At 51.3% G+C, this 22,725-nt stretch overlaps 10 protein-coding genes across 10 annotated transcripts; 5 read left to right on the forward strand and 5 right to left on the reverse strand.

The window, feature by feature from the left end:
* The first annotated feature begins 154 nt into the window (after positions 1-154).
* On the forward strand, positions 155-2,226 carry GGS22DRAFT_34328 (salicylate hydroxylase). The gene is made up of 3 exons (XM_047966859.1): positions 155-425; positions 614-780; positions 944-2,226. Exons 2-3 carry the CDS (start codon positions 649-651, stop codon positions 2,087-2,089), a joined length of 1,278 nt encoding a protein of 425 aa, XP_047816853.1. The 5' UTR covers positions 155-425; positions 614-648; the 3' UTR covers positions 2,090-2,226.
* On the reverse strand, positions 2,166-3,575 carry GGS22DRAFT_34375 (uncharacterized protein). Its single transcript, XM_047966861.1, has 2 exons — positions 2,423-3,575; positions 2,166-2,359 (listed from the first exon to the last, which is right to left on the reverse strand). Exons 1-2 carry the CDS (start codon positions 3,365-3,367, stop codon positions 2,243-2,245), a joined length of 1,062 nt encoding a protein of 353 aa, XP_047816854.1. The 5' UTR covers positions 3,368-3,575; the 3' UTR covers positions 2,166-2,242.
* GGS22DRAFT_34545 (uncharacterized protein) lies at positions 3,538-5,177 on the reverse strand. The gene is made up of 3 exons (XM_047966864.1): positions 5,016-5,177; positions 4,601-4,902; positions 3,538-4,544 (listed from the first exon to the last, which is right to left on the reverse strand). The coding sequence occupies exons 1-3, from the start codon at positions 5,146-5,148 to the stop codon at positions 3,708-3,710; spliced, it is 1,272 nt and encodes a 423-aa protein (XP_047816855.1). The 5' UTR covers positions 5,149-5,177; the 3' UTR covers positions 3,538-3,707.
* A 1,201-nt stretch (positions 5,178-6,378) lies between these two features.
* On the reverse strand, positions 6,379-8,188 carry GGS22DRAFT_34566 (Aristolochene synthase in complex with 12,13-Difluorofarnesyl diphosphate). Its single transcript, XM_047966865.1, has 3 exons — positions 7,439-8,188; positions 6,989-7,262; positions 6,379-6,877 (listed from the first exon to the last, which is right to left on the reverse strand). The coding sequence occupies exons 1-3, from the start codon at positions 7,761-7,763 to the stop codon at positions 6,463-6,465; spliced, it is 1,014 nt and encodes a 337-aa protein (XP_047816856.1). The 5' UTR covers positions 7,764-8,188; the 3' UTR covers positions 6,379-6,462.
* Positions 8,189-8,442: 254 nt separating this feature from the next.
* Positions 8,443-10,449, forward strand: GGS22DRAFT_195308 (cytochrome P450; the record flags this gene model as incomplete). Its single annotated transcript, XM_047965648.1, has 3 exons — positions 8,443-9,863; positions 9,917-10,125; positions 10,228-10,449. The coding sequence occupies exons 1-3, from the start codon at positions 8,642-8,644 to the stop codon at positions 10,447-10,449; spliced, it is 1,653 nt and encodes a 550-aa protein (XP_047816857.1). The 5' UTR covers positions 8,443-8,641.
* A 1,485-nt stretch (positions 10,450-11,934) lies between these two features.
* GGS22DRAFT_167689 (uncharacterized protein) lies at positions 11,935-13,785 on the forward strand. The gene is made up of 4 exons (XM_047962017.1): positions 11,935-12,388; positions 12,468-12,566; positions 12,724-13,168; positions 13,228-13,785. Exons 1-4 carry the CDS (start codon positions 12,197-12,199, stop codon positions 13,587-13,589), a joined length of 1,098 nt encoding a protein of 365 aa, XP_047816858.1. The 5' UTR covers positions 11,935-12,196; the 3' UTR covers positions 13,590-13,785.
* A 38-nt stretch (positions 13,786-13,823) lies between these two features.
* On the reverse strand, positions 13,824-16,224 carry GGS22DRAFT_167691 (putative cytochrome P450). Its single transcript, XM_047962018.1, has 10 exons — positions 16,079-16,224; positions 15,930-16,022; positions 15,746-15,815; positions 15,486-15,658; positions 15,162-15,387; positions 14,922-15,093; positions 14,765-14,875; positions 14,357-14,621; positions 14,084-14,244; positions 13,824-14,014 (listed from the first exon to the last, which is right to left on the reverse strand). The coding sequence occupies exons 1-10, from the start codon at positions 16,136-16,138 to the stop codon at positions 13,852-13,854; spliced, it is 1,494 nt and encodes a 497-aa protein (XP_047816859.1). The 5' UTR covers positions 16,139-16,224; the 3' UTR covers positions 13,824-13,851.
* A 740-nt stretch (positions 16,225-16,964) lies between these two features.
* On the forward strand, positions 16,965-19,104 carry GGS22DRAFT_167696 (FAD-binding domain-containing protein). Its single transcript, XM_047962019.1, has 4 exons — positions 16,965-17,032; positions 17,290-17,485; positions 17,622-18,710; positions 18,767-19,104. Exons 1-4 carry the CDS (start codon positions 17,021-17,023, stop codon positions 19,036-19,038), a joined length of 1,569 nt encoding a protein of 522 aa, XP_047816860.1. The 5' UTR covers positions 16,965-17,020; the 3' UTR covers positions 19,039-19,104.
* A 45-nt stretch (positions 19,105-19,149) lies between these two features.
* Positions 19,150-20,736, reverse strand: GGS22DRAFT_34595 (NAD(P)-binding protein). Its single transcript, XM_047966867.1, has 2 exons — positions 20,330-20,736; positions 19,150-20,254 (listed from the first exon to the last, which is right to left on the reverse strand). The coding sequence occupies exons 1-2, from the start codon at positions 20,400-20,402 to the stop codon at positions 19,401-19,403; spliced, it is 927 nt and encodes a 308-aa protein (XP_047816861.1). The 5' UTR covers positions 20,403-20,736; the 3' UTR covers positions 19,150-19,400.
* An 83-nt stretch (positions 20,737-20,819) lies between these two features.
* Positions 20,820-22,636, forward strand: GGS22DRAFT_167700 (uncharacterized protein). The gene has a single exon (XM_047962020.1). The coding sequence runs from the start codon at positions 21,161-21,163 to the stop codon at positions 22,484-22,486; it is 1,326 nt and encodes a 441-aa protein (XP_047816862.1). The 5' UTR covers positions 20,820-21,160; the 3' UTR covers positions 22,487-22,636.
* Positions 22,637-22,725: the final 89 nt, after the last annotated feature.

A 22,725-nucleotide genomic window follows, 5' to 3' on the forward strand; every position in this document is an offset into this window, starting at 1 on the left:
AATCCTCGAAGCTAGTCGTGAGCTAAGGATTAGCAGATCTGGGGTTGCGGGGATGACCCGCGAACTAAAGATGCTAAACCATAATATTAACTAGATCGGGAATCATGGACCCGAGACGATCCACTCTACTTATCTTCTGCTTCATTTCCACGTGAAAATCCCCATCGCATCGAAGGGAGCAGGGGAGGTATGAAGTTGCGACGCGCAGGGACGCAGGGATAAGCTATCGTACCTATCTCATCGCGAATGGTGGACACCGGAATCATGGAACCGCCCTATTATATCTTAGTCTCCCAGCTAGCTTCGAAATTGTTGGAGCTCTCGTTGGAGCTATGTCGTAGTCGAGACACGAAGCAACGGTAACGGTATTCGGTATTCGAAATTCAACGATGAGGTGCCAATTCCCAATTCCAAATTCCACGACGGTTCGTCCAACATTCCTATCTACCTAGTACCAACCTATCTACCTACCTGCCTAGTAGATAGCTACCTACCTAGCTATGTGATCGCCTCAACTCGATGGACATAAAACAAAGTCCTTGCCGGTGGTGTTTGGATAAATTGAACACCATGCGCGGTGCAACTTCTACTTGAGGCCGACGATTGAATCTAGAGCTTCCACGTACACAGCGATTGCAGATTATCCAAATGCCTAAGGTTCAAAGATCTCTCAATATTCTCATCGTCGGCGCCGGACTCGGTGGCCTCGCTACTAGCCTAGCCCTTCAGACCGACGGACATACGGTTCGTGTAATCGATGCGGTTCCAGAATTTGCCGAGGTGAGCATCTACAACTATGTGTGGCGGCTAGGCGTGACAGCTGCGCGACACCCATGCGCAGAAGTCATGCAATGGCCGTGCAACAGCCGTACATCAGCCGTGCATCAGCCATATCCTTGACCCAAAAATGAATGAATCGGGACATCAAAGCTCACTCGGATAGGCTGGCGCAGGCATCAGACTACCACCCAACTCGAGTCGCCTTCTTCTCCGATGGGGTGTCGACCTGGAGAAGATGAAGAAGTCGGTATCGGAGCGTTACCACTTCGTCCGATGGAAAGATGGGTCTACCATGGTCGAACTACCATTCGATAACATCGTCGAGGAACACGGAGCCCCTTACTACTTGGTACATCGCGCAGACCTCCACGATGCGCTCCTAGCTGCCGTACGAAAAGCCGGCGTCGAAGTCCTAAACAACAAGCGGGTCGTCTCTTATGATTTCGAAGCCCCCAGCGCAACGACACAGGATGGCGAAGTCTTCACTGGGGATCTAGTCATCGCGGCTGATGGCATCAAGTCACTCACGAGGCCTCTTCTCACGGGCCAGCCAGACATTCCCCGAGACACGGGGGACGTGGCGTACAGGATCATCATCCCAGGAGAGAAGTTGCTGGCAGATCCTGACCTAGCGGATCTCATCACGAACCCATGCACTACGTCGTGGTGCGGGCCAGATGCTCATCTCGTCGGGTATCCCATACGTAACGGCGAACTCTACAACCTAGTCGTGTGCGCGACATCGTACAACGAAACTACCGATCAGGTTTGGGTGATCAAGGGTGACAATAGCGAGCTGTGCAAGAGGTTCGGGGATTGGGAACCACGCATACAAAAGCTATGCGCTCTCACGGGGGACTTCATGAAGTGGAGGCTTTGCGACTTGCCCGACTTGTCGCGCTGGGTACATCCATCCGGCAAGGTCATGCTTTTAGGGGACAGTTGCCATCCGATGCTTCCCTATCTCGCACAAGGCGCAGCGCAGTCGTTTGAGGATGCTGCCGTTTTACGTCAGTTGTTAGCCAAGGACATGAAGCTCGAGAGTGTACTAGAACGGTTCGAGGCAATCCGTAAACCACGAGTGACTCTTATACAGGCCAAGACACGAGAACACCAGTACATCCTACACATCGACGACGGTGAGGAGCAAAAGCTACGGGATCAGAAGCTTCGAGTCGACAACGAGGAGAACCCGATCTTCTGGGGTTACGACGAACGACGAAAGTGGTTATTCGGTCATGACGCAGATGTGCTGACAGAGGAGGGCGCTAACTGGAAGCTGTATATACCTGGAAAGGGGGCTACATAATCGAAGCGCCGAGCCTAACTTCTATGGCTCGTTCTGAGAGGATCGTGATGAGTGTTCTCGCTAGGGGTCATAGCACTGGAAGCCCATGGAAGCTCATGGAGTACCATTCACTCATTAATGCTAAGGATAGTAGGATAGTGGCTCACCCCTTAATTACTCTTCCTCCGTCCCTCTCCGTCCCTCTCTCTTGGCTAGTTCTAGGTATTGGCCAACCACTTCTTTGAGTATCGTATCGTACGTGGCCAAGTTAATCCCGAGGACGTCTTGCACCTGTCATGCATCGTTAGTACTTGATCTAGATTTTGTCAACATGTGAACATCATGAGTGCACACCTTACTTGAGTCCCATCTCAAGGGCAATGTCAACTGCCACGCCCCCTCTTGGAATAGGCCTGATGTAAATGCGTCGGGAAAGTACTTCTTGGCGATTTGGACCGTATCTTCCCATTTGACCTCGGTGTTGAGGAGGAAGGATTGGTTTCCCTTGATGTCTGGATCTAGTGCTCTGACATGCGCGCGTGCCACGTCCGTGCAAAGAACTGCGTTTCCAACAGCCCTGAACTTTTGACCGCCAGCTAACAGCCACCCGAGCACCATTCCGTTTGACCCTGCTCGCATGTCTCTAGTGTCCATGGCGAGTTTGTCCTTCCCTAATATCCAGGATGGGAGGATGGAGATCAGGTCGAAATGTGTGGCATTGTCTTTGACGAATGCCTCAGATGCTTGGAGAGCTGCTGTCTTGCCTGCACAATATGCATGGAGCCCGGAGTCGTATGGCGGTGCTGGTATGGCTATGCGGTATTCAGGTCCGCGGACGATATCATGTTCATTGATACCTTTGGCGTAGATGTCTGTAGGAGCGATGGCTACTGTAGAACTGGTCATGACGATACGTCTCACGGTCTTGGCCTTCTCGTTCGCAGACTTCAGGATGCCTAGACTGCCCTGTACGGAACTTGCAACGAGGTGTTCTTCCAATTGTTCCTTCGGAGGCGTTGAGTTCGTGTGAAGCGGTGCGGCAACGTGGATGATGAAGTCGACCCCGAGTACTGCTTCGTCATACGCTCCAGGTGCTGTCATGTCCGGCACGATCACAAACATCAACTGCGTCGCCGGGGGGTTTAGTGCACGGAGGGAGGAAGCAGCTCGAACCCTATCGATCTTGGCTTGAGAACGAGCTGCCACACGAACTCGATAACCGCTTTTCAGTAGGTCGATGAGAATTGCGTACCCTAGGAAGCCAGTGCCTCCAGTAAGCAGGACGAGTTCTCCAGCCATGTTTGATAGTATCAGGTTCTCGTTCAGAGTAGAAGTATTGGGAACTGACTGTGTGACTGTGTGATTGTGTAACTGACTTGTGGATGTCAGGGGTAGGTCGGTCAGTTCTCTTGCCAATTCTCGTGTCCGATTCCATTCCTTTATACTTGAGAGTTCAGATCGAGTACGCCTGTTCGAAACGCGAGGCTAACGAACGGCACGCGCTAGTCCTACTGCTTTAGGAAGTATGAATGCTTCCATAAAGCTCCACGAGTCTACCTGAGCAACACAGTATCGCGAATTTATTCAAACATATTTCCTAAAGCGGAAATTCGTGGGTCGTATGTCTCATTCTGGCCAATCAGGTGGTGGTGTGATGGTCCTCTAACCAGGCTAGTAGAGGTTGACAAGAAGACTCATCCCACAGAAAGGCGGACAATGTGTCCTGGAGGTTACCGGTGCCCGGAGAAAAGTCCCTCGAGTGTTCCTGTATGGCTAACCAAAAAAGATGTAGGAACGACTGCCCTTCGAGACATGTTTCCGTCCGTTCTCCAGTCCCGAGAATCCCAACGAAAGCTATCCATAGCAATGCCGTCTTGTCCTCTTTCCAGATTTGCTTAGCAGTTGGATCTATCCCGACTTCGACCCCGAACTTGACCACATCCAGTAGCCTAGTACATATTCGACGTATCAACGGACTCTTTGGCGGCACTTGACGCAGGGTCACATACATGAATACGTGAGCAGCAAGGACGAGAGCGCAGGAGTTCCTAGGGATAGATCTGTCCTCGAAACGGTCCTGGTCCTGATAGAGGTATTGCAAGATGAGTTCGTCTACGATGTTTAGTAGGATAAGCTGGGCCTCGTGAGGAACCGTTGACTGGCGTGCCAAGAGAAGTTGCCTGAGCTGGGTAAATATTGTAGCACACTCAGGGGAGCTCCCACGAGCTATCGAGGAATGAAATGGGGGGTGTTGGGCATGGTTGGTGATTGACGATGGAAGAACAACCTCATCTCGGTGTAGGCGTGGGAATCTAAGTTGACGGCCTAGCGCAACGGCAACTTGGATATCGGCCAAATTGGTGGACTTGCAGAAAACCCATTTATCCCTAAAACTGTCATGGCCGCCTCGTAAACTGAAGAGATTGTGGACACCCCGTAAATGTATTTCCGCGGCCTCGAAGTCACCATCTAGAACCTAGAATTTAGTCAGTGGACCAGAACCCTAGCAGCCTGATTCAAAAAAGTGAATACCTCGATAATGACTAAGGTTGACATAGCTGACATTACGAAGGTAGAATCTTTGTCGTCAGCAACAGAACTATCAGGTAGTCCACTAACAAGTCCTAGGTGAGCTCTGACAAGTCGCAACGCCTCGCCTTTCTGACGCATACCCTCAATCTGGATAGACCGTTCGAGAACAGGGGATTCCGCTCGCCACATGGCTGCAGTCATCGCGAGAGTACTATGCATCATTGGCGCGTTCTGCAATGCGTAAGGAAACCATGATTTTCTTCGATTGGCTGGAACCGGGTTGAGATCGAATTTGGTAATCACTGCACCTTTTAGTTAGAGGCTCAAATTTACCTACCTACCTAGGTAGATACGTATGGGGGTACCCAGTGAAATGAGGCCCCTATGATGATAGTCGGGGCCTTGGGGGACTCACAATATCTCACTAGGTGGTCAATCTCTAGATTCGTAGGGATTGGGAGGCAATTGAATGGATCCATTCTCCCGGCACATATAGATTCTACGTGATAAGTTGGCAGCCGTATCGAGTTCTGATATCCATGGATCATCAGTCTAGACCACTACAAGTCGGCTCCAGCCATAGCCTTACCCCGGGGGATATCCAATCCTCTCCAAGTCCCGAAACAAGAGACTGTGTCGATCCTTTGGTCTTCGGAGGGTTTACGGATTTGCGAAGACCAGCGCGTATTGCATGACTTCTTACAGAGCTGGTAGGTTTGGACTTCCCGTTCTGGGTTTCTACCTCGATGAATTTGTACCGTGGCATTTCGATTGATCGTTCCCCATGTCTTTGAGGTGGTTCAATGTGATTCCGCCATGCGTTGTTAGATTAGAGGCGCGAATCCCCACTTGGCTTCGCTTAGTCATAGATTATTAGGTAATCTTTTGTGTTAGTAATCATTTTCATTAGGTAATCGCTCCCAGCAGTTTGGGTTGACTAAGCGACAACGTGATTATCTAATCGTATGATTACCTAAGAGCCCAGTCCTTTGTACAAGAGGCTATACAGAACCATGGTGTGAGCCAACAGATCAATCGAGGAGTGTACTACAGGTACCCGGTACGCTCGGTATCAGTATCCCAATACCCACGCGGTTGAGTTGCTGTCACACAAATGCGATGATGGGGTACATTTAAGGCTGCCCGAGAAATGCTACCCATATCATCAAAAGATGCGACGGGTACATGTTGTAGCACCATACCAACTACCCTCCATCCCGATTTCTAGTGATATGCTGAGGCTGATGCAACCCTCCTTTGGATCTCAATTGACGTCAAAGGGTGCACAGCCCTCATGAACATTTTTCGTCCAAGGTTGTTGGATAAAGGGATCCGAATTCCGATATCACCAAACCGGGTCCAATTCCTTAGGGTGTAGTCGATTTCGTCCTTGATGCAATCCAAGCCTAAGGGTCCCTTGTATGATTCACTAATGCGAGTGCACATGACCTGATGCGCTGGCGTTATTGTACGTAGATGGAGAGGAAGCGTGATTGATGGCTAGCTCTTAGGGTAGGTATCGACGCCGTGCTGCCTATTATCCAACGCTATCGCATCCAATGGGTACCTAGAGTCATATCGTCAGGGGCTGAAAGTGAGAAGTGACCTAGTGACTTTGTTATTCCTCATGACATTTTTAGATGAATTCGATCACTTGTCAACGACTTTTCGAATTTTCCCATCACGCACAGGCGCGTACAGGTATAAGGAGATGGCACCTAGGAGTCAGATCCACGCCTAGGTCAGCATTTCGTAGGGCGAGACGTACTCAAGCATTTCCAAAATCTATTCAGGTACAGTCGTACGTATTCTAGTATCAGTATCAAAACAATCAAACTCCAAATTCACCCTAGACAAACAAATCAATCCTTTGGCTGCACGTATCTCAAAGTCGTCTTACTCCAAAGCTCGTTCCCGCTCATCTGCAACTCGAGACCCTGTAGATACGCCCTTAGCACCGGTGTATCCTTCCGTGCTAGAATACCAGCCACCAATATCTGATGCTCAATCTCCCACTCTCTGCACAAATGGTAGAGAACCCGTTTCGCGGCATCGGTACTGATCTCAGCCTCTTTGCCTAGTACAGCTACCGCCGTGCATAGCATCCCGCCTTCTTCGTGGAGAGTCTGAGCAGCCAATACTTCTTTCTCGTATGACCAGATATCATTAATGACGGAGAGATGCTTGGAGCAGTTCCGGTCGACGGGACGAACCATCTCTTGATCTGAGGCTGGCACCGTGAGAGCCATAGAGAACCGCATCAGAGCGGCGAGGAGGCTTGAGGGATCTTTAGCATTGTACAAGTGTGTAGGCAGGTATATTTAATGCCGTATCCGATCCTTCTAATTCCCAATAGGATTTAAATGGGTAGTGAGAGATTCAACTTACGCCTTGCCAACGTCGGCTTCACGATACTCAAGATACTTGCCAAGTCCCATCTCAGTCAGACGCGCGGGATCTGTCTGCGCACGCATAAAGGTGAACACAGGCTCCATGATTTCGTCAGCCATGTCCCTATCCTTTTCACGCATCGATTCCCAGAGGTCGTAGCCAATCCATTCAACGGGAATGCTACGATCTGGAAGGACGGTCCCCCGAAATAGTGGCATCAACCTTTCGTTGTAGGCGCGACCGTCCTCGAGAGACATGTGTTCGAGGATGTCTGTCTGTTTGTCAATTCTGGTTCTGCACTTGGTCCCTAGGTACCTAGGTAGATATTGCGGTTGTTGTGCCATAGATGCCACAGGCATTACAGACACTGTAGACAATACAGGCACCACGAGCACCACGGGCACCACGGGCACGGACACCACGGACACGGTAGGAGGCTAAACGTACCATCCACCAGGAAGAGCAGTGTCAGTAACCGACACGCATAGTGAATCCGATCATCCAGTGCCTTGGGGAAATAGAGACATGTTACTCGCGAGAAACCTGCCGCCACAAACTTTCTGCGTGCTTTTCCATTGGGGAACGGCCAGTGCTGGAGAAAGTACCCATCCACCTCGGCGATAACCTTCTCGTGTAGGGGATGAATTTGCGCCGTCCAGTCTGATGAGGGGACGTGAATTCCCCGCCGTGTCAGCGAGGCCGCGGGTTTAGCTTGCTCCTGAGTGATAGAAGCCACGGACACCGGAACGTAATCCTCGACCATGGGCGCCATGATGTTAGGGTTGTCTGGGACCTAGGTACTAGGTGGATAGTGAGCGATTGCCAGTAATTGCCTTCACCTCAAGATCTGCCAGTGTTGTCGGTGTCAAGGATCGGACGTCGACTAATATACTGGGTAGATGCATGCAGTACCACGAGGCTAACGAAGGGAGAAGGGAACCGTAGCATTAGCAACATCGCTGCGCGAAAGGCTTCGATTGCCCCTTTCCTTCTCTTTCCGCCCACGCCTCATCCTCTGGTACGTGGCCAAGGCCAATAGAGCCGACACCGACGGAGAAAACCCGTAGAGGTAACACACTACGATCATCAGTGTGGTTCTGAGGCTACCCTATAAATACTCCCCACGTTGCATTAGAATCCCGACCGATGACTGATTATCCCTAAGAGGAAGTGACCGATTAGATAAGTTTCACATAAAAAGAGGCACAGCGTTGGTGTGAGTGAGCCGCTTATGCGTACGTGCCGGGGTGCCTACTAGGTACCTAGGTAGGCACGTAGTATGTACCTAGGTATGTAGGTAAGTCAGGTAGGTACCTGTTTTATGCTCCAAGTAGCTAGACTGAGTACTGTGATCATATCCGAGGGACTGATCGTATCCGGAAGAGTTTCAGGGGTATTAAGACTACTGGGTACTAGGTATCTAGTAGGTGGACAAACACCACGCCACATGTCTGTATGCGAATACTGGCTGCCGTACGCTTCTATTTTACCTACCTGGGTACCTACCCATCTGCCTACCAAGTAGATATCTACCTGCATAGGCCTGCCTAGGTAGAAAGTCCCAGAGTTAGCATCACGTTGGCATCAGAGTTGGAAGCGAGTTAGAACGAGTTAGAACGAGTTAGAGCCAGTCGGAGCGAGTCAGAAACCATGTCGTCGACTTCGATACTGGACACTGCTCTACTGACACCACGTCTGCTCGATGGTTGCGTTGCGTGGGCGTCGTCGCTCAACAAGAACGACATCAGGAGTCTCTTGCTCATAACTATTATCACGGCAGTCGTATGGCACTACTTCTCACCCCGAAAACAACGCCTTGTCCCTGGAATTCCTGTCATTGGCGGTGTCGGCATCAAGGAGCGGATCAGAAGCCGCGAACGCTTTCGACATGATTCGAAGGCCATGCTAGAAGAGGGGTACTTCCGAAACAACGTCGACGGTGGCTTGTTCTATGTGCCGTCTCCTCTCGGCGAGCGTCTCATGCTTCCTATACGCTATCTGGAAGACCTAAAGACAGCACCGATGGATAAGGTTGACTTCGTGGGAACCTTCATCGAGATGTTCGAGGGGAAATACACAACCTTTGGCAGCCGCAGCACGCTACATCCTAGGACGGTCAAGGCGGACTTGAACCAGCATCTGTCGGATGTCATGCAGAGCGTGCAGGACGAGATTATCGAATGCTTCGATGAGATTTTCCCGAAGTGCTCCGAAGATGAGTGGACGGCAGTACCTCTCGTGGACGTCATCACACGTATCGTGGCGCGTGCGTCTTCCCGCATGTTTGGCGGTGCCCAGCTTAGCCGTAACTCGGCTTGGGTAGCGGCATCTCTCTCGTTCGCCATCGATGGATATATCGGTGCGCAGAAGCTTAAAAAGTACCCAGAATTTCTCAAGCCCCTGGTCGCGCGTCTAATCCCCGAGGTACGAATCCTTGCCAAGTATCACGAAGAGGCTGAGAAGGCCGCGCTCCCCATGCTCGCAGAACGGGAGCGCACGGGAGAACGCCCGAAGGATTTGCTCTCGTGGATGCAAGACGCGGCAGTGGGTGAGGAGACAGATCCCCGATTCATAGCAGGGATTCTTCTCAAGATCAGCTTTGCAGCTATTCATACGACGGCGGCGGCAAACAGTCAGCTGATCTTCGACCTCTGCGCACATCCCGAGTTGATTCCCCTGGTCAGGAATGAGTTTGAGGAAGTTGCTGAGGAAGACGGGAAGATTAGCAAGAAGGGATTCTTCCAGATGCACATAATGGATAGCATCATGAAAGAGAGTCAGCGATTCAATCCGCTTCTGTTAGGTATTGCCCTCTTGCCCTCTCTTGCCTTTTCCCTTGACCTTCTCTTTCAACCTCCTCCATCTATACCCTGTACTAGGTGCATGCCTGGTAGTTGTCCTAAGAATGTCGACTAACGCTGTCAGTCACTTTTGAACGCATCATTACCGAGGATTGGCGTCTATCGGATGGGTTCGTAATCCCAGCACATACCACCGTCGGCGTGCCGTCGCAGGCCATCGCTATGGACCCAAATCTATATCCCGAACCGGAAACTTTCGATGGCCTACGATTCGCGAAGCTCCGCGAAACCACGGATAACCCAGCCACGAAAGGCAAGGCACAGTTTGTCGCGGTATGTATCCTGGTGCTACTCTGACCCCATGAGCGGACCTACAAGATACCTTCTAGGTAGGTACCTAGGTATGAAATGTATCCTGGCTAACTCGTGCCATAGGCCAATCCGCAGAGCATGGCATTCGGCTACGGGAGACACGCATGTCCAGGTCGGTTCTTTGCCGGGGACGAAATCAAGGCGATCACAATGCATCTGTTGAATAATTACGACATCAAATTCGCGGAGGGGCAAACTCGGCCGAAAAGTTTGGAGGTCGAGACGCAATTCTTGCCGGATCATGCTGCGACCATCTTGTGCAAGAAACGGGTACGAAGGAATTAAGAGATGGATTGGGATTGGTAGAGTGGGCAATTAGGTAGAAGGGGGCAGGGGGGCTACGAAGTACAGGCACATAATTTCAAGCCGTTACGCAGATCTCTGCCTGTTTAGAAGCGGGACGACTCGCGCGAAACCCCGCACGCAACTACCCGTGTCCATCTTCCTTGTCTGTGCGCAGTACGTCGCTGATCTCGCTGATCTTCAGGGCTGTTATAGGTGACTTGTAGGGCTCCAGGGCTATGTTAGATCCATACCGAGGTGAGGTAAATCGGTTAGCGCTCATTGAATGTTGATAGGTAGATGGGTACGATAGGCACCCACCTAAGCAGCTCCAGGGCTAAGTAAGACGGGCTGGTAGGTGCATGTAGGGCTAGGTTATAGTGGTTGTAGTGGTTGTAGTGGTTGTAGTGGTTGTAGTGGTTGTAGTGGTTGTAGTGGTTGTAGTGGTTGTAGTGGTTGTAGTGGTTGTAGTGGTTGTAATGGTTGTAGTGGAAGAACCTACCGGTCGTTCAGTGGTTACAGCGTACAGGTACACGCTCCAGGGCTGCCAGGGGTGTGCGATAACCTTCGAGGGTCCACGGGTACCGTACTGATTGCTTTAGTGGTAAGTGCTGATGCCATAAGCTTACTAGGTACCTAGGCACCTAAGATATAGCTACTAGGTATCGCCTATACCACTATAAGACCCCAGTAATCGGTCAGCTATCTTGACAATCTTCACAAATTTTGGCCCCAACCTTCCTCATTCGAAACTGTGACTCCCAGGTTTATTCCAGTCAACAATGGGTAGGATGAGGTTGGAGATCAGTGTTCGATACAGGTATTGCGTTGTAGTCACTTTGAAGGAAGCACTTGATCTTTGTTCTGGATGTTGGATATCATCTCGACCTTGCCAACTTGCCTAGTAGGTACCTAGTAGCTAAGACGCCCGTTCCATCTTCCTCGTTCCGTTTCCCAGTTCTCATTCCCAGTGCCACTTCTCAGTTCCATCTCCCAGTTCCATATCCCAATCCCAATTCCATCCCTTTCCAACATCGCGACGCATACTCCAGTCCAATCGGATTCGTGCTATACCAATTGTCCACATCCTTGGATACCTTGCCTAGGTAGTACTAGGCGCTCTAAATCCTACAGTGGCGTCATACCAGGATGAGGTCGTTGGTAGATAGTCGGCTTGGCGATCGCAGGGATTGCGTTGCGTCGAGGTAAAGGGTGGCATGCTGCGTCCAGGAATACGCGCACGGTTACATGTCAATGATCTTTTCCAGATGCTGGAATTCTCGTTTATGGGGTTACATGCTCTCTGCAGTCAGCCATCGGTGATAACCTAATTGGTGTGCCATCCCGTCGTCCCATCGTGCCATCGTTCCATCGTCCTGCATTGGGAGGAAGACATGTATTACAAAACGACGTAGAATCCTTCTATGCCACCTACCTAGGTAGATAATGTAGGAGGGTAGGAGGGTAGGAGGATAGCAGGATAGGGGGATATGGGGATGAGGAATGGGGGGTATCGAGCTGACAGTCGGCTCGGTTATCCTACCACCCCCTACTATACGGTCTGGCACCTCGTGGACGCCACAGACGCCATCTCGTCTCGTTTACCAGTAGTTTTCGATTATCTAAAATCGTAACCCACCTTCATACTAGCGTCAGCACACATCTTGATGCCTCTATTCCACTTGTTTACCTAGCGCCTACCTACTGAGAGTATAGGATTCATCTCTCGTGAACAGTCATCGCCGCTAAGATGTCGTTGCCGTCGCCCGAGCAGATCGCCTACATGATGGCGCACGCCTCTGATGATCTACGACCCAATATCATCGTGTGCGTGTCGGTATGCGCGTTCCTCTCGGTAGTATTTGTGGCCATGAGGCTCTTCGCGCGCTGGCTTCACGGCAACAATCTACTACTAGCCGACTATCTGATTATTTTCGCCTTGGTACGTACTAAGTAGTCTGTCGAGGAGGTAGATACAAGGCATTGGATTGCGATGTCGCTGACAAGATTACCGCACGTAGTGTCTCTATATCCCATTCTGCGTTGCGTTGGGAATATGTACGGACGCCGGTCTAGGGAAGCACGCCCTATTCATCAAGGACGCGCGGCTCCTGCAAATTGTATGTCACTAGTTACTTTTGACTCGATCCTCGATACTCGATACTTGTTATTCGTTCCTCGTAGCTCGTGGCTCGTGGATCATGGATCGTGGATCATAGCTCGTAGCTCGTCATTCGGTACTCGAGACGTCCAAGTTCGCGGCTAAACATCTACTAGTATTTCATCTCGTCCGAAGTCATATACTCTGTCGTCATCGTCACTATCAAATGGAGCATCCTCGCCTTCTACCGACGAATTTTCCCGCAGGACTGGTTTCGCTGGGCTCTTATTGGGGTTGCCCTTTTCATGGGTGCGTGGATGTTCACCACTGTCTTCGCCATTAGCTTCCAGTGCATACCTATCGAGTACAATTGGGACATGACGATCGTTGGCGGCCACTGCATCAACATCGGTCAGCTTGCGCTCGTAACCAGCATATTGAACGTACTCACAGACGTAGCAATCTTAATTCTACCCCTCCCGTTAGTTTGGAAGCTTAACGTGTCACGCCAGAGGCGTTGGGGCTTAATCCTCCTATTCGGCCTTGGTGGCGGCGCGTGTGTCGTAGGAATAACTAGGGCCGGCTATATCGGAGATCTGAACGCCACTGTTGATCCTACATGTGAGTCGATTCCCGTTGAAAAAGCATCGGATGAGATGAGACCACTAACACTGGAAAAGGGGATAACGTTCCGGCGGCGTACTTATCGGCCATCGAGGTTCTCGCAGGTTTCCTTGTCGCATGCATCCCCTCGTATCCGGTGCTCTTCCGCCGCGCCGCAAGCAAGACCGTAGCCTCTAAACAGTCTGGCCCTGGTAGCGGACAGACTCCTGGGGGTTCAGGCCGAAGCGGGGACTCTCGTCGACGCCCTGTCATGTCGTGGAACAGGATTACGAACACGGACGAGATCGAGCTGCTTACTAGCCAGACACCGGCGAATCACCGCTGGCAGACGTTGCCTGAGAAGACGGGCGACCATTACAAGGATGGCAATCGAGGAGATGTGAATGGAATGAAAGGGGGGCCGGGAGAAGCTGTCTAACGATACCAAAGGATCTGGATGTGTATGACACTGTATGTTGGAACTGGGACTGTATGATAGTCGTTTCTGCCATTTGTACATTAAACCGTATTGTCGGAGACTAGATAGGTATCTAGGCATGTATCTATGAGACTATGTATTTAAGGGCCATACATGTACCTACCTAGGTACCTACATATGTATGTCGCGAGGTAAGGGTCTGCATGTGTAGCTACTACCTAGTACTAGGTAGGTGCCCATAAGTCACTATAAACTACAGTATCTACGGCAGGAACGCGTCTCGGGCGTGGATCCGAACTGGGGCTTTCCACCACATAACCCAATGCCTTGACCCGTTTTCCCAATCAAGATCTTGATCCACAAGATTCATATCGTACGAATAGAATAGTTTCGCGAGGACAAGCGACATCTCGACAAAAGCAAAGCTAGGATCTATCAGCGAGTTCTAGAATGATATGCGTAGCCCACCTGGCAAGCTATCCGAATTCCCATACCTTCGTCCGATGCAAGCTCTGTATCCAAGTGAGAATGGTTGACTCGCTTCCTTGATGTCCTTGCACTCGGGATCGATCCATCTCTCCGGCTTGAATACATCTGGATCTGCGAAGTAGCGTTCGTCATGCGACACCGACCATGTGCTGGTGTATACTTCTGTCTGTTGGATTCCATTAGAATAGATCCATACCTCAGGTACCTAGGTAGGTAAGTAGGTACTAGGTACCTAGCAGATATTTGGGTATGCTCATGAAATTCTTTTGCTGACTTACTCCAGCAGGTACCCAATGTCCGTCGACGATTGCACCAGGAGAGATGCGTGGAAACCCACCAGCACCAGAAGGGTGGATTCGCAATGCCTCGTTGATGACGGCCTGGAGATATGATAATTGGAGGGCGGAGACGGAATCGATCTCGTCGTACGATTTATAGTGCTCGCGTATCTCGTTCGTCAACTTGGAGCGTACCTCGGGTGAACGTAGTGCATAGTAGAGCGTCGCGGCCAAGGTTGTCGCTGTGGTTTCGCCACCAGCAATGCTGCAGAGATAGATTAGTCGTCGAATGGTATAGGCCTGACTCTACGGGGGTGGGGTTGGAAGATAGGGGTAAGAAGATCTAGGTAGAGATGGAGATGGGACGGAGATGGGACGGAGACGAGAATGGAAACCGGATCAACACACATTAGAGTGCTCGCATGCGCCGTCATTTCCTCCAATCCAATATCATCGCTCTTGACCTTTGCCACGATATTTGTAAAGAAGTCCTGCCGTGATGATTTGCTCTCGAGCCGGCTATTTTTGTCAACATCTCCAAGGCCTGGAGGAACACTTTACAAACCTCTTGACTTTATCCCGGCTGTACCGTTGATGGGTTGCTCTCACTTTCGTCACGAGAGACGGTAGCAGCAACTTGCCCAGCATAGCTAACAAGCGGAATCGTCGTAGGTTATCCACGAGGACAATCTCACGCAGATGCGTAAGGATGAGGTCGATCCAGAAATGGTGTTTTTCTATGGGCCAGTCATTGGGTCAGCTAAGCTGCGACACCACAACCAAAAGAGCATGGTGGGAAACTCGCCCTCAGCTACGCAACCGAAACTCTCCCCAAACGCCATCTCACCCAAGAGATCAAAAGCGTTCATCTCGAACCATTTAGTCATGTCGATACCAGCTTTGTCCTTCCGGCTCAGGGGGCCGACTTTAGCAACAAACGCGTCCGTGCATCTTTGTATGATGCTCTCCTGAGCCGTTAGACTACGCGGAGAAAATGCTGCAAGGAGATTCTTCTTTTTGGAGGCATGCACCTATGCTTCTGTATCAGTTCCGTTTCCTATGGATGTGAGAAACCAAACGAAAGAAGCCGGACGCGAGAAACCGAACGAGTGCCCAAGTGAGAGCCTACCTTCGGATCCCGCTCACTTCCAATGCATCCCGTCTTGAAACCCGACCCGAATACATCGTAAAAGTCACTCTTGATAAATTGAGGCTGTCCCGCTGGGGGGAATCCATAGATGTCGCGGTACGACTGAACCGAGGCGAAACTCAACTCGTTAGGGGAGACACGGAAGACGTCGCCTGGGGTAAGTTAGTGGTTCAGTTAACGATCTTGGGAGTTTGCCCCGAGATATCTCGTAGGCTGGTAGTACTAGGTAAAGGAGGTACCATATTTCTGGTGCTCAGCCCGGAATATTCGGTGCTGTCGACCGCTCATCGTGTTCTTGAACCGCCATAGCTAGTGGTGATTCGGTTAGTCAAGCCATCCACATTTTTTCGATTTATTATAATTATTTTAATCATTTTCAAAGTGAAGTTCGGTGTTGCTAAAGACTGCTAGGTAGGTTCTCACATGTGTAGCTCGTGCCAACAGCGGTCCTGGAAATTTAGCAAGCGGATGCAAGTAGAGGTTGTAGATGATGTTGCTCAGGCAATAGCCGAAGACCTTAGAAGTTGCATTAGATACGTGAACCATTCGCATACAGACAACAGCTATCTCACTAGAGTTCCTGTAATTGGGACCCAATGGGTCATCAAAATCGCAAGCAAGCTTTCCTCCATTGCGGCTCACGATAAGAATTAGGTGGATTTCCAAGTTCTCGATGGTCGAGATACACCCCCTACCTACCCAAGTAGATAACTCTGGATAGGGAGTCTACTAGGTACATGGTATACGTTGATGAAAGCCTCGATGTCGTAAGACTGGGCGTTGCAGTGTAAAGAATTACTAGGTACACCCCAGTGCAGCAGTGCAGCAGTGCAGCAACGTACCCACATGCTGTACCTGGATACCTAGCTAGGTAGGCTACCTGTATGCTGCTTGGTACGATACCTAGATGGGTACCATTCTGCCGCTTGCTGGATATTCTGTATCGATACTGCACTGCAACCCTCCATCAGTTAGCAACGTGCACAGAGGTGGTAGTGGTATCTCATGCGGTGCAACCTATTGCTGGGTACCATACCTACCTACCTACTAGGTACCTACCCCTGTACGGATACATGCCCAGTCGTACCGTTCGGTCTAGTCTGACATCAGCAGGATTCGTAGTATTCATATTGAGCACATACGCCGCACACATACCTCCGCGCGCGCCGCATTCACGCGTCTCCGCCTCGACTTTAATCGAAATTCCCGGGGACCGCGGGCGGTGCCGTTGCAGTAAGCAAAAAGGGATCCCATTCCTCCCGACGATCAGCGCTTATTCCAATCTACGACTGGCGAATTTGTCAAAGTATGGAAACGTATTTAGGCGACTTAGGTATTCCGCCAGTCCGCCTCGCCGATGGATTCCCCTTACGGCCTAACTTTGGACTGTCCTTGGTTAAGAGCCGAAAGGCGTTTCAGCCTAGCAGGTACCGAATATAACCACCAACCAGGGGACCGAGAGGGGAGCGAAAGGGGCGAAAGGGGCGAAAGGGGGCCGAAATATCCATCGGGCCATGACACTGTATCTAGTGGAGTCAGCAACACTTTTTGGCTTGTCGAAAGGACGAGAAAAGCAACGGGGGTGGTATGATGAAGTTACGGCAGGTTGCGATGTATTCATCACACATCGTTGTCACACATCGTTGGTCGAAATCTCAATGTAGGACCTAGTAGGTATATAAAGCAATGACGCATGCGTGGCGGGATATTTGCACTTGACTTGGGTCTAGGCCTTCTAGTGGGACAACGATCAATGCCGTCGTCTGTGGTCATGCTTGCTCACCTAATCTCCCGACTTTTGCTTCTGCAGCTTGGGTCCTTGGCCCTAGGTGTTAACTCTCTATCGCCCCTGGGGAACGGGAAGATAAATCTGAGGCATCTGCAGGATCGTGCTGCCGGGGGTTGCGACGCGCTCTCTACCGCCCTTCCCGATCATGTGTACTGGCCTAATAGCTCTCAGTACCTCAACCAGTCCCAGGGTATGTAACCTCTGAATCTCTGGGTCTTTGAACCTATGCCGCCAAGGGCGTGTACCAGATATTTCCCTCGAGTACCTACTAGGTACCTAGGCAGGTAGGTACTACGCACTAGTCACGGCAGCTAAGAATTCAACAGATGTCTGGTCTCAGACTTGTGTCATGACGCCGCAATGCGTCTTCGAGCCATCTACCGTATCAGCACTGTCCCAAGGACTCAAAATCATCCGTGAAGCCGGCACAAAATTCGCCTTCCGCGCCGGCGGACACATGCCAGTACCCGGAGCGCAGTCTCTCAACGATGGCGTGATGATCTCAGCTAGCATGTTCAACACCAACAACCTCTCGGCAGATGGTTCGATCGCGAGCATAGGTCCTGGTCAGACCTGGATGGAAGTGTATCAATGGCTCGCGCCGTATGGTCTCGCTGTCAACGGCGGTCGGTTTCCCTCTGTCGGCGTGGGCGGGCTGCTAGTCGGAGGAGGTATGGGTTACTTCTCCGGCAGTCAGGGGTGGGCTGTTGACAATATCGTCGGCTGGCAGGTCGTTCTCTGGAACGGTACCGTCTTGGAAGTCACCAACTCCGCTCAGGATCCGCATGCTGACCTCGCGTGGGGTCTTAAGGGTGGTTCGAACCTGTTCGGCCTCGTCACACGCTTCGATGTACGCACATTTCCGGCGACGAGCGCTTTCGGCGGACTGACGATATGGTCTGGAGAGGCGGGATCTGATGTTCTCTCATCTCTGACGAGCTATATGACTCCTGGTGGGGGCGTGGATGATCCCAACGTGCACATCGACGTCTTTTCCGGGATTAGCTTCAACAATAGCGTGCCAACCCTTTCGTATTATAATATCGCGCTCTATCCAGGGGGACAGGCGGGACCGACAGCCTTAGAGAACTTCACTGCTATACCAGCTGATATGACTTTGTCCAACGGTGTCGCGGTTCACGAGAGTTGGACTGCGATTCCGCAACAGCTGGATTCGTTCTCGACTCGGGCGCTTCGAAACCTGTTCTACGCAATCAGCTTCGAAGCGACCGCAGAAAGTATAAGTCTGTACAACCAAACAATAATCGAGAATGCTGTGTCGATGTTGAGCAATGTGGAGGGGTTGTCAACGTACGCGGTCTATCAACCAGTGTCGAAGAAATACCTCCAGGCGTCCAAAGACAAGGGCAGCAACGTCTTAGGTCTAGATCCCGATGTCGACGGGACATTTATTGGTGAGTTTCTCGTCCGCCCCTTGGTGTCTACTGCTAACCAGTTATCGTTCGTACAGCTGGCATCATTCTTAGCATGTGGAAAAATGCTGAAGACGACGCGACCGTGCTTGAATTTTCTCGGACCTCGGCGCAACAAATCCGCCAGAAGACCGAGGCGCTCGGGTTGTACAACAAATTCATCTATCTAGGTGACTCGGCTCAGGGCCAATCGCCTTTCGAAAGCTATGCGAACGGGAAGAACTTGCAGAAGCTCAATGCGATCCGTAGTAGATACGACCCTGATAGCTTCTTGGAGAATTATCTCCATAGAGGGTTCCAACTGGCCTAAGGGATTCAGGTCTTGGGTAAATGTACCTAGGAGGAAAGGCAGGGACATGTGCAAAGTGTCAATGGGTATATAGAAATAAATAATTCAAAATTCCAAAGTTATTAAACAGTCTCCCAAAAGTGTTCGGTGCCAACTATGTGAGCAGAGCTCGCTTCGCCAAGTTCGAATGCTGTCGCGAAGCCAAAATCCAATTCATACATCCTGAAATCAACCAATATGCTGGGAACCTAGGTAGTAGGTAACTACCTACCTACCTACCTACCGGGGAACCGAGTACCTCCCTACTAGGTACCAACTTACATACCTAGCTACCTACTATCTAGGTACTCAGCACCTACAATACGTTTTCACCGTCCCCCTCGCTACGTCAACCATGGCTTGAGCTGCTCTTCCGTCCAGTCCCACAGCTTCTCCGCCAGTTTCTGATCCAGACACCAATGCGTGTAACTCTGGGTTGGTATACCGACCGGCTCGTAAAACTCCCCCTGCTTCGCCTTATCCTTAGGCACCCCGACAGCCCATACTTGGTTCCAGTGGCCTTGGTCGTCTTCGAGGAATTTGTTTATGTTTCCAAGGTACACGATCATCTTATCCAGGAGTGACAGGCTCGAAACCAGTCCTGTGTTGCTCGGACCCGGATCGACTATCAACGTAAGAATCTCGGGGTACCTACGAGCCAGTTCCCGGCCGTATAGCAGATTAGCTAGCTTGCTCTGGGCGTATCGTTGCCACCTGCCGAGGAGCCAGTATGCCTGGGTGGTCTTGAGATCGTCAAAAACGATCCCGTGTCCTCGCGGCGCTAGAACGAGAGCCAGGCTGGATATGGGGATGATACGGGCCTCGCCGTGCTCCTTTACCGTCTTCTGCAGCAGGCCGAGCAACTTTTGGATAATAAGGGCATGCGCGACGTGGTTGATCCCGAAATGCAGCTCGTATCCGTCCTTGGTAAGGCCGGGTGGGAGCGCCATGATGCCAGCGTTCGTCATGAGCACGTCGAGGCGGGATTCTTTAGCCAAGATGGTCTCCGCAGCTTCTTTGACGGTCGCTAGATCGGTGTGATCGCATCGTATCCAGACTATCTCGGTGCTTGAACCGCTAGACTTTATGTTGTCGATGACGCGCTGCGCCGAGGACTCATTTCGCCCTGTGATGTAGATCTTGGCAGGATTTCGGCTCGCCAGCATCGTAGCTGCGGCGGCACCAAGTCCATTTGTGCCTATTGTATAGCTGTGAGAACCTTTCACGATGCATGATATGGAGGCTGTCGTGAGGGGTTATGGTGTATACCTACCACCTGTGATTAAGATGACCTTGCCCGTGAGCACAGGCACGTCCCGATTGAGGTCGAAGTCCAACTTGGCCATCTCGGGCTAGTTCGGTCGCAGAGAATAGTAGGTAAGGGTAGGTAAGGATTAGATAGATCTGGTATCTTCCAGTCTGCTAGGTGGAGCAAAAGGACTAGGTATGAAGAGGGCGAAGAGATATGAATGTCGAAGGCTTTTGTGGAATTGCCGATCAACCGGAGCCGACGACTAGATTCGTCGCGATGTGGCGTTGAGGGGTTGGTTAGCACTTGTTACCTGAACTGCGCCGCACAAAGCTACCGTAGGTACCATTGGATGATACTGTAGGCATCTGGGCAGGTATATGCATTGATATGTAGGACCTAGATTAATTGATTGATGTACCTACCTCCCTATCTGGTAGGTACCTGCCTACCTACCTAAGTACATAATGTGCTAGGTAGGTCCTAGGCTGAGCACATGTGCAGTGCATTGCATTCGGATCAGACGTATTGTACAGGTACAAGTCGGTCCGACTGATCTTGTAACGCGGTACCACCAAGGGATCACATCCATGATCTGGCAGTCCTGTGGTGTAACTTTGGAACCAACCGACCTTGGAAAGCAACAGCTTGGAAAGCAGCGACTGCAGATGGAACAAAGTTGAAAATAAAGTTGGAATAAGGTTAGAACCATAAATCCCACACGGAATAGGGGGAAGTCCAGGCCCTTACATACCTAGATATGTACGGTATTATATTCGGCTCGCTCAGATTTGGATACGGCCGAATGCATGACAATGGTCGAGCTACCTAGGGTGCTACCTCGTGTCGGAAACCATGTTCGCCAGCTGGAAACCCGTGTCCGACAGCGATGGCCAAAACGTGCTCCTATGCAAGCGACCACACACCTTCGATCCCGTGACGGCTAAGACAGAGAGGCCGGTGGCATGCTCTCAATGTAGGGTCCAAAAGGTGCGTTGCACGGGAGAGCAGCACGGCGAGGGTTGTAGCCGATGTCAGGCACAGCGCAGGAAGTGTACGTACCCGCGTCGACGTAGCAGCGCCGCACAACCGACCGAAGAGGCACCTAACTTCGCCGATACGGAGTTACGGTCTGACCCGCTCGAGCTTCCTACGCCGGCGCCTACAGAGGACTCCGGGAGACCGGTATCGTCAGCCTCCGTAAGCCGCGCCGCCCAGGAATTGATTCGCGAGCCGCAAGGAGGTTATTCGAATGGCATGGATTTTTCCCATTTTCCACTCAACCAGGAATTCACTCGATATTCCAGTTTCGCCGTGATGGGGGAGTGCCAAGTCCGGAACGGGATTCAGGGTGGGCATTCAGCAACTGAACAGATGGCTACTCAAGAGCACACGCACTCGCACTCACACTCAAACTCATACTCAAACTCATACTCAAACTCACAATCGCACCCGCAATCGCACCCGCAATCGCACACACAATCGCATTCACACTTACACTCGCTCTTCCGCAGCTCGCAGAATCCAGAGATGTACCCGGGACCCAACGAACCGGTCGCAAACTGCTCTCCACGTTCTCAATCACGGTTACCGCAAGCTCAGGCCCTATTCTCTGGTGAAACCCAGAATCAGGCCGGAGCAAACACGCTACGACCGAGCGGACCCGACTGTCAATGCCTGCACCGCGTGGTGATTTTGATAGACGAGCTAGAAGTATTCGGCGAGCCAAGTCGTTCGCATCTTCCCTTAGACGGTATACTTGTGGCGCATCGCAAGGCGTTACGCCAGGCCGAGGATATGATAGCCTGCGCATCCTGCGCGACACGGGTCGACCACATGATAATTCTTACCTTTCTTGTAAGTAGGCTTGCCAACATATGCTGCCGCGCCATCTCGGCGCTCTCGTCACCCTCATCCCATCGTGCAACAGGGGCTTCGCTTTCGACAGCGAGCCGCCCGGGCGTGAACGAGGCTCTGATTACTTCCGTAGGCGCATATAGGATCGATAGTGAGACGGAGCACGTCGCGGTCGTACGCGTACTGCTACATATCGGTCTGGACCGCTTACTGGGGCTCGTAAGTGCGCTGCAAGAGGTGGGGAGACGGCTAGGTAGCGATACTATGGATAGACGTCTTGGCGTGTGTAGGAGGGCTATCGGGATTATGTTGGACGGCAGATAAATCGGTATAGGCTCACGTCAGCCGGTAGATGGCAGATATTCCAAACCACGACGCGCATCGGTTCGGTCAGGGTCTGGCTAATCATAGCAAGCTTATTCGGTCACTTCCTAAAACGTCTTAGATTGTAGATTTCGACTAGTGAGGTGTGGGGGTATAGGGGTGTAAGGGTGTAAGGGGAGGGGCGTATGGATGTAGGTCGCGAAGGGGCTGGTTTACCAACTAGGTGCTAAGTAAGCACC

The sequence above is a fragment of the Annulohypoxylon maeteangense genome, assembly GCF_022496945.1.
Source record: "Annulohypoxylon maeteangense strain CBS 123835 unplaced genomic scaffold GGS22scaffold_13, whole genome shotgun sequence".
Classification (NCBI taxonomy): domain Eukaryota; kingdom Fungi; phylum Ascomycota; class Sordariomycetes; order Xylariales; family Hypoxylaceae; genus Annulohypoxylon; species Annulohypoxylon maeteangense.